The following is a 10,000-nucleotide window of genomic DNA, read 5'->3' on the forward strand; positions in this document are numbered from 1 at the left end:
AACATGGCAGAAGGTCAGAGCGTGGCCTCAATTGGCCTCTTTTTGGTTTGCAAGGGGGGGGGGGGGAAGACAGGTTGAGCAAGAGCAATGGAATTACCCAAATTCATCTGCCCGCTGCACGCAACTTCCTTGCGACATCTGTTGCATATTGAAACGGCATTCCTTTTCAAAACAGTGATGAAAAAATCCCATCAAATTAGTGAGTGTGCGAGTGAGTGAGTGTGTGAATGAATCATAGTCGGTGTGTTTGAGGTGTGTGTGTGTGTGTGTGTGTGTGTGTGTGTGTGTCTGTCTGTCTGTCTGTCTGTCTGTGTCTGTGTGTGTTTTTGCATGTGTGTGTGCATGCGTTTTTGTGTCTTGGTATACGTGCATGTGTGTATGTGTATGAGAGAGAGAGAGAGAGAGAGAGAGAGAGAGAGAGAGAGAGAGAGAGAGAGAGAAGCAGATCGACATACAGACAGACAGGCAGACAGACAGACAAAAATAGCGACAGAAAAGCAGAAAAAGAAAACAGAAAACAACTTAAGTCCCAGTTATGGTTCACACTCCCATGCGTTTTCTTTGCATTCACCAGTGAATCAGAATCTGTGACATATCACTTGAAAAAGAAAAGTGTCGTTGCCACAACCAAGTTGTGCTGCATGTTTTGCTGTATGTATAAACAGCTCGCCCTGTGTTCCCATCCCGCGCACCTTCCATCCCCACACCCACGAGTTACAGAATCACGCCAACTGGTCGAAACGCTCGGAAACCCCTGGGGTTCTTTCCCCTTCAGTCACGAACACCACGCCCTCTCCCACATGGCATCACCTCACACCACCTCACTGCCTTCCCCCAATGCTGTAAACTTTCACTGGATGTCTGCAGTCAGCAGCATATACGTGACGGGACATTAATTGAATAGAATTACTTCCTTGCTAGTGACACGGGAATCGCGCACTACCGATAGTTATTGAGTTTAACAACGACCTAGTTTTGCTTGCGCGATTTTAATTTAAGGTCATGTTCCTTGGTGCTTGGCTAAAAGACAACCCTCCCCCCGCCCCCTGCCCCTCTAAACCATACCCCTTTCTTCCCTGGCCTTTGATTTTGGGAGGCAGAGAAACTGGCAGAAAGGGAGAAATCTCCAGGACTCCTTCTAGAACTGTAATCACGCTGTCTACACCTACATACCCCGCCTCCCCCCTCTTCTCCACACACTCACTCCACCCACTGTGCTGTCGCATAACACACTTGTCAAAAGACCGCGCTTGAGAGAGAGAGAGAGAGAGGCAGAGGGGCAGGGGGAAGGGTGGATGGAAGGCAGTGATGGTGGGTTTTATGCTCCTGCTCAAGGCTGGTTAGCCTTTGCTGGTGTGGTGGTGGTGGTGGTGGAGGTGGTGATGGTGGCAGTGGTGGTAGTGGTGGTGGTGGTGGTGGTTTGGGACAAGTTCAGAAAGTTGGGAATCAATGGGTGGTGGTGGTGGTGGTGGTGGAGGAGGTGGTGATGGTGGCAGTGGTGGTAGTGGTGGTGGTGGTGGTGGTTTGGGACAAGTTCAGAAAGTTGGGAATCAATGGGTGGTGGTGGTGGTGGTGGTGGTGGTTTGGGACAAGTTCAGAAAGTTGGGAATCAATGGGTGGTGGTGGTGGTGGTGGTGGTTTGGGACAAGTTCAGAAAGTTGGGAATCAATGGGTGGTGGGCATTATCCTATAACAGAAAGCTTTCCTTCTGGGTGTGGGTACCATGACTGAACTCCTTGCTACACACGTCGCTTCTCCAGCTGCCTGCTTCTGACCTATACCCTGCCCAGTCAACTAATTGATTGCTGTTGCATATCTTATTGATTGCTGTTGCATATCTTATTGATTGCTATTACATATCTCATTGATTATTGTTGCATATCTTATTGATTGCTGTTGCATATTTGAAAGGGAATCTTTGTTGCATATAGTGAGTAAATGAGTTAGATGGTGTACATGTGTGTGTGTGTGTGTGTGTGTGTGTGTGTGTGTGTGTGTGAGAGAGAGAAAGAGAGAGAGTGTGTGTGTGTGTTTGTGTGTATGTGTGTGTGTGTGTTTGCGTGAATGACTATATATATGAGAAAGAGAGAGGGGGGATGAGAGAGAGAGAGAAAGAGAGAGAGACAGACAGACAGACAGACAGACAGACAGACAGACAGACAGAGAAGGGGGGCAGGTGTCTCAGAAACGATTATATACAACAACAAAAAACAGTACTTCGTTTTTCTTTATTTGTTTTTCCCACATGCCCATTTTACACTGTCAACAAGCTGCCACACGATGCAACTGTCAGTTTGATGGACGAACGATCATGGCTCGTCTGGTCAGTGACGATCATGGCTCGTCTGGTCAGTAACGATCATGGCTCGTCTGGTCAGTGATGATCATGGCTCGTCTGGTCAGTGATGATCATGCCTTGTCTGGTCAGTGACGATCATGGCTCGTCTGGTCAGTGACGATCATGGCTCGTCTGGTCAGTAACGATCATGGCTTGTCTGGTCAGTAACGATCATGGCTCGTCTGGTCAGTGATGATCATGGCTCGTCTGGTCAGTGACGATCATGGCTTGTCTGGTCAGTAACGATCATGGCTCGTCTGGTCAGTGATGATCATGGCTCGTCTGGTCAGTGACGATCATGGCTTGTCTGGTCAGTAACGATCATGGCTCGTCTGGTCAGTGATGATCATGGCTTGTCTGGTCAGTAACGATCATGGCTTGTCTGGTCAGTAACGATCATGGCTCGTCTGGTCAGTAACGATCAAGGATTGTCTGGTCAGTGACGATCATGGCTCGTCTGGTCAGTAACGATCAATGATTGTCTGGTCAGTGACGATCAAGGGTTGTCTGGCCAGTGACGATCAAAGATTGTCTGGTCAGTAACGGTCAATGATTGTCTGGTCAGTGACGATCAAGGATTGTCTGGTCAGTAACGGTCAATGATTGTCTGGTCAGTGACGATCAAGGATTGTCTGGTCAGTGACGATCAAAGATTGTCTGGTCAGTGACGATCAAAGATTGTCTGGTCAGTAAACGAGCGCTCACGCATCACCCCCTCTACCCCGCCGGAGGTCAGTCAGAAATACCGAGGACAGTTTCACATGTGGGCAGTCACGATTCTCTATGACTGTAATCATGCTGTGCAGGTAGATCCCCTCTTGTGGTGTCCGACCTGTCGACCCCCCCTGCCCCTTCATCTCTCTCTCTCTCTCTCTCTCTCTCTCTCTCTCTCTCTCTCTCTCTCTCTCTCTCTCTCCCTCCCTCCCTGTCTCTCTCTCTCTCTCTCTCTCCCTCCCTCCCTCTCTCTCTCTCTCTCTCTCTCTCTCTCTCTCTCTCTCTGTGAAGAGATAAGGTATCGAATGGACTGATGAAGGGGTCTGCAATGCTGTGTGTAGGTCGTGTTTAAGTTGGTGGGATTGGGCCAACGATAAGGAAGTGGGCGTTGGTGGGCATCGTTTAGCTTGTGCAGAGGGCTCTTTAGACTTCTGGGTGCCCTCCACTGAAAAAAAATGCATACTGCTTTTTTTGTGTGTTTGTTTTTCTTTCTTTTTCTTTTCTTCCTCTCTCCCCTTGATTATGCCAAAAAGAATGCAGAAAAGTATGTCCATCCATCACGTCCAGAAAAAAAAAGAAGAAAAATATTCCAGGCTTTATAGAAGAACCAAATGTTGACTGAACTACCAGTTTCCAACCAGTGTCCAATATCACGCTGGCCGGTATTTTCTCCCCCCTTCACTGGACCATGAACGGTGGTCTGAACGCTAGTCTATCGGATGAGACGATAAACCAATGTCCCTTGTGTAACATGCACGTGACGCACGTAAAAGAACAAAAGAACCCACAGCAACAAAAGGGTTGGCCCTTGCACGATTATGAAGAAAAATCCACTTTGATAGGACAACAAGAACGTTTGCAGGCAATTGAAAAGAAAGGATAGTTCTGTAAATAAGTGACGTGCTCTACCGGGGTAAAGTAGCCTGTATTTCATTTGTGACACAAGGTACAACAACACAATACAATACAACACAATGAAATACCACACAATTGAATAAGATACGATACTATGCGATCCGATACAATACAATACAATACAATACAATACAATAATACTTCACTTCATCCTGTTCGCTCTTTGTTCCATTCACTCTTCCTTCCGTTCATTCTTTGTCTTATATACTGTTCGCTCTTTGTTCTGTTCACTCTTCCTTCCGTTCATTCTTTGTCTTATATACTGTTCGCTCTTTGTTCCATTCACTCTTCTGTTCATTCCTTGTCTTATATACTGTTCGCTCTTTGTTCCATTCACTATTCTGTTCATTCTTTGTCTTATATACTGTTCGCTCTTTGTTCCCTTCACTCTTCCTTCTGTTCATTCTTTGTCTTATATACTGTTCGCTCTTTGTTCCCTTCACTCTTCCTTCTGTTCATTCTTTGTCTTATATACTGGGCGCTCTTTGTTCCCTTCACTCTTCCTTCTGTTCATTCTTTGTCTTATATACTGGGCGCTCTTTGTTCCATTCACTCTTCCTTCTGTTCATTCTTTGTCTTATATACTGTTCGCTCTTTGTTCCCTTCACTCTTCCTTCTGTCTTCTGTTCATTCTGTGTCTTATATACTGGGCGCTCTTTGTTCCATTCATTTTTCCTTCTTTTCATTCCTTGTCTTATATACTGTTCGCTCTTTGTTTCATTCACTCTTCCTTCTGTTCATTCTTTGTCTTATATACTGGGCGCTCTTTGTTCCATTCACTCTTCTGTTCATTCCTTGTCTTATATACTGTTCGCTCTTTGTTTCATTCACTCTTCCTTCTGTTCATTCTTTGTCTTATATACTGGGCGCTCTTTGTTCCCTTCACTCTTCCTTCTGTTCATTCTTTGTCTTATATACTGTTCGCTCTTTGTTCCATTCACTCTTCCTTCTGTTCATTCTTTGTCTTATATACTGGGCGCTCTTTGTTCCATTCACTCTTCTGTTCATTCTTTGTCTTATATACTGGGCGCTCTTTGTTCCCTTCACTCTTCCTTCTGTTCATTCTTTGTCTTATATACTGGGCGCTCTTTGTTCCATTCACTCTTCCTTCTTTTCATTCCTTGTCTTATATACTGTTCGCTCTTTGTTTCATTCACTCTTCCTTCTGTTCATTCTTTGTCTTATATACTGTTCGCTCTTTGTTCCCTTCACTCTTCCTTCTGTTCATTCTTTGTCTTATATACTGGGCGCTCTTTGTTCTGTTCACCCACCATTCTATTTTTGGTCACGGGGAGACATTCACCGATGTTCACCAGAAAGGAAACTGGCAATACTGATTCCCTGTTACTTCCGTGCGAGGTCTTCATAAAGAGATGCTCGTGGGGATCCTGATCCTCTTTGATGCTCGTCCATCGGAATGTGCCTGTAGGTGTGTCCGCTTGCACTTTTTTTTCTTTCTTTTTTTCTCTTTTTTTTCCTTTTTTTTTCTTTTTTTTTTGTGTGGTCTGCTTTGATTTCTTTGCTTGTTTTTTGTTGTGTTGTTGCTGTTGTTGTTGTTTTAACCTTTTTACGTTGATGGGAATGAGAATGAAAAGACAAACGACATTGAAGGCCTCCATAAAAGGATGACATTTTCACCTGTACCTGGAAAATTGCTGTTCGTTGTTTGTTTCTTCTTCTTCTTCTTCTTCTTCTTCTTCTTCTTCTTCTTCTTTGCTCGTCGTGCAGTCGATCAGTCAGTGATCAGTAAGTCAGACAATTATCAAACAAATCAGGACATGTCAGTCAGCCAGACGGTAAAAGTAGTCAAGTTAAAAGCAGTTTATCCCAAGAAGGCTATTCCATGACTGCAAATTGATATGACTTATGCAGTTGACTCCCGGCAGTAGTAAACAGGTATTTAAGCCATATCACAATCAATCTGATATCAGTGGAGCAAAGACCACATCTAGCGCGTTTTGCAAATGGAATATAAAAAGGACACCAAACACCACACACACACACACACACACACAGAGAGAGAGAGAGAGAGAGAGAGAGAGAGAGAGAGAGAGAGAGAGAGCACACGCGCACACACATACACAGAGGCGTTATTTGATTACTGATTTTTCCACTTTTAAAGCGGTTTTTTTTCTCTCTTTTTGTTTCGGTATCACTGTATTTTACCGACTTGTCTGTAGGTGTTTCAATCACAGCATTGAATGATGCTGGTTGTCTGTAGGTGTTTCAATCACAGCATTGAATGATGCTGGTTGTCTGTAGGTGTTTCAATCACAGCATTGAATGATGCTGATTGTCTGTAGGTGTTTCAATCACAGCATTGAATAATGCTGGTTGTCTGTAGGTGTTTCAATCACAGCATTGAATGATTCTGATTGTCTGTAGGTGTTTCAATCACAGCATTGAATGATGCTGATTGTCTGTAGGTGTTTCAATCACAGCATTGAATGATGCTGATTGTCTGTAGGTGTTTCAGTCACAGCATTGAATAATGCTGGTTGTCTGTAGGTGTTTCAATCACAGCATTGAATGATTCTGATTGTCTGTAGGTGTTTCAATCACAGCATTGAATGATGCTGATTGTCTGTAGGTGTTTCAATCACAGCATTGAATAATGCTGGTTGTCTGTAGGTGTTTCAATCACAGCACTGAATGATGCTGATTGTCTGTAGGTGTTTCAATCACAGCATTGAATGATGCTGATTGTCTGTAGGTGTTTCAATCACAGCATTGAATGATGCTGATTGTCTGTAGGTGTTTCAATCACAGCATTGAATGATGCTGATTGTCTGTAGGTGTTTCAATCACAGCATTGAATGATGCTGGTTGTCTGTAGGTGTTTCAATCACAGCATTGAATGATGCTGATTGTCTGTAGGTGTTTCAATCACAGCATTGAATGATGCTGATTGTCTGTAGGTGTTTCAATCACAGTACTAAATGATGCTGATTGTCTGTAGGTGTTTCAATCACAGCATTGAATGATGCTGATTGTCTGTAGGTGTTTCAATCACAGCATTGAATGATTCTGATTGTCTGTAGGTGTTTCAATCACAGCAATGAATGATGCTGATTGTCTGTAGGTGTTTCAATCACAGCATTGAATGATGCTGATTGTCTGTAGGTGTTTCAATCACAGCATTGAATGATGCTGATTGTCTGTAGGTGTTTCAATCACAGCATTGAATGATGCTGATTGTCTGTAGGTGTTTCAATCACAGCAATGAATGATGCTGATTGTCTGTAGGTGTTTCAATCACAGTACTAAATGATGCTGGTTGTCTGTAGGTGTTTCAATCACAGCAATGAATGATGCTGGTTGTCTGTAGGTGTTTCAATCACAGTACTAAATGATGCTGATTGTCTGTAGGTGTTTCAATCACAGTACTAAATGATGCTGGTGACTGTAGGTGTTTCAATCACAGTATTGAATGATTCTGGTTGTCTGTAGGTGTTTCAATCACAGTATTGAATGATTCTGGTTGTCTGTAGGTGTTTCAATCACAGTACTAAATGATGCTGATTGTCTGTAGGTGTTTCAATCACAGCATTGAATGATGCTGATTGTCTGTAGGTGTTTCAATCACAGTACTAAATGATGCTGATTGTCTGTAGGTGTTTCAATCACAGCATTGAATGATGCTGGTTGTCTGTAGGTGTTTCAATCACAGCAATAAATGATGCTGATTGTCTGTAGGTGTTTCAGTCACAGTATTGAATGATGCTGGTGTTTCAGTCACAGTATTGAATGATGCTGGTTGTCTGTAGGTGTTTCAATCACAGCATTGAATGATGCTGGTTGTCTGTAGGTGTTTCAATCACAGCACTGAATGATTCTGATTGTCTGTAGGTGTTTCAATCACAGTATTGAATGATTCTGATTGTCTGTAGGTGTTTCAATCACAGCATTGAATGATGCTGGTTGTCTGTAGGTGTTTCAATCACAGCATTGAATGATTCTGATTGTCTGTAGGTGTTTCAATCACAGCATTGAATGATGCTGGTTGTCTGTAGGTGTTTCAATCACAGCATTGAATGATTCTGATTGTCTGTAGGTGTTTCAATCACAGCATTGAATGATGCTGGTTGTCTGTAGGTGTTTCAATCACAGCATTGAATGATTCTGATTGTCTGTAGGTGTTTCAATCACAGCATTGAATGATGCTGGTTCGTTCTGGTTTGTGTGGGGGTTTCCTCCATCCTCCTGTTGTTGTTTTTTTGTTGTTGTTTTTTTTTCATTTCCTCCTACTTTTGAAGTTTCTTTTTCTTCTTCTTTTTTTTTTCTTCTACTGAACTACAACGAGCATCATCTCTTCTCCCGTGTGTTCCAGAGTTTCTGAGACGAGTGGAGGACCTGACCGATGAACAGCGGCTGTTGCAGAAGCTGCGCACCAACTACGACCCCGCCGTCCGGCCCGTGTATGACGCCAAGGAACCCGTCATCATCAACCTGGGCATCACCCTGACCCAGATCATCGATGTGGTGAGTGGGCCGCAACCAGCACTGCGTCCTTCACCCTACTGCATTCACACCAAGAAACAGCCCAGTGGTTTAAACGTTTCAATCTGAGGGCTGCTTTTTTAGTGTTTTGCCGTACTTCTGTAAAGTCAGTTTGTAAGGCGGACAGGAAGAGGGTGTTGAAATATTTAGAGAACAAACGATTTAACCCAAAGTGTATAGCAATTAATTTGGAATGTGATAACGCCAAGTGATTTGAAGATCGCTCTAAAACGACGATCCGATGAAGATGTTAAAGAGAAACAAAGGAAACAGAGAAAAAAGGAAAGATGGCCACATTGGATGTCGGCCAACGATGCAGCGCCTGGCATTACACACATCATCATACTTTAAAAAGTATGGTCATGCTTTCATGGGCAAGGGTAAAACAACAACCGACAACACAGTGGTTTATCGCTACTGTCACGGACGTTGATTCTTCAAACAAAATGAGGATTAAATGAATACGTTGCAAAGAAAAGCACAATTGCAAAACATCTTTTCTGCTTTTGATGCTTCATGGTTTCAAAAGATATTTGTGAGTTCAAAGTATATAACAGCAATGCTCTCTCTCTCTCTCTCTCTCTCTCTCTCTCTCTCTCTCTCTCTCTCTCTCCCAATGTGCATTTTCTTGTTTTCCAATTTGTTTGACTGTTCGGTATTCCACAATATTTCGTTTGCATTTCTCCTTTCATGCCATCAATACGGATTAGCTTCTGGATATTTTAACGATTATGTTTCTCCCTGTCAGCTTTTTTAGGCAGCTAAGATGCACGATCACAAACTTTGCGAAGTTCCCTCAGGCAAGCATGTTATTTTCCTATTATTTTGTTTCTTTTCACTCCCCGGTCTCCTTGACAAATAACCAGTTGTTTCCGGAGAGAAGAAAAGAAACATACAACGTCTGGATCACTTCAACACGAAAAAAGCGATCTGTGCGTGCATGTCTGTGCATAGTTTATTTCATTTCTAGTTTCTTCTTCTTCTTCTTCTTCTTCTTCTTCTTCTTCTTCTTCTTCTTTTTAATGTTATTTGTTGCTGTTTGTACTTGTTATCTGCGATGAGAAAAAAAAATATTGCCTTTACGATAATCCCACCACTTGTATCTCCAACAATGTCCACGTCTGTCTGTCTGTCTATAAATCTACCTATCTGCCTGCCTATCTGTCTATCTACCTGTTTATCTCTCTATCTATCTATCTATCCATCTATCTATCTATCTACCTATCTATCTATATATCTATCTATCTGTGAGAGAGAAAGCCCCCTCCACACTGTCACGTCCTATCCTCAGCGCACTCTCCAAACACAAGACAAAGATGCAGTCAGCCTGCCAGTGTATCTTCAGGTGTGGGAATGGAAAGCGATGTGGAATTATTCATTATTGACTGTCCCTGTCCGGCATTCACGTTCATTAATCTTGGCGTCCCGTGCGCGCGTGGATTAACCACGGGGATTGGCTGAATGAATAAATGGATGACCACGCTGCTTGGCGTTGGCCATCTGATCCTTTCCCCATGTTGGAATGGAATGGCG

The 10,000-nt window shown here is 43.2% G+C and overlaps 1 protein-coding gene across 1 annotated transcript in view; it reads left to right on the plus strand.

Annotated features, from left to right (window-relative positions):
- The window catches only part of LOC143282554 (neuronal acetylcholine receptor subunit alpha-10-like), a 335,088-nt gene that overhangs the window by 261,016 nt on the left and 64,072 nt on the right, over positions 1-10,000 (plus strand). Inside the window, exon 2 of the mRNA XM_076588240.1 lies at positions 8,298-8,449. Coding sequence (XP_076444355.1) covers positions 8,298-8,449 — 152 coding nt within the window. The remainder of the gene's footprint in view (positions 1-8,297; positions 8,450-10,000) is intronic.

Source organism: Babylonia areolata, chromosome 5 (genome assembly GCF_041734735.1).
Source record: "Babylonia areolata isolate BAREFJ2019XMU chromosome 5, ASM4173473v1, whole genome shotgun sequence".
NCBI lineage: Eukaryota > Metazoa > Mollusca > Gastropoda > Neogastropoda > Buccinidae > Babylonia > Babylonia areolata.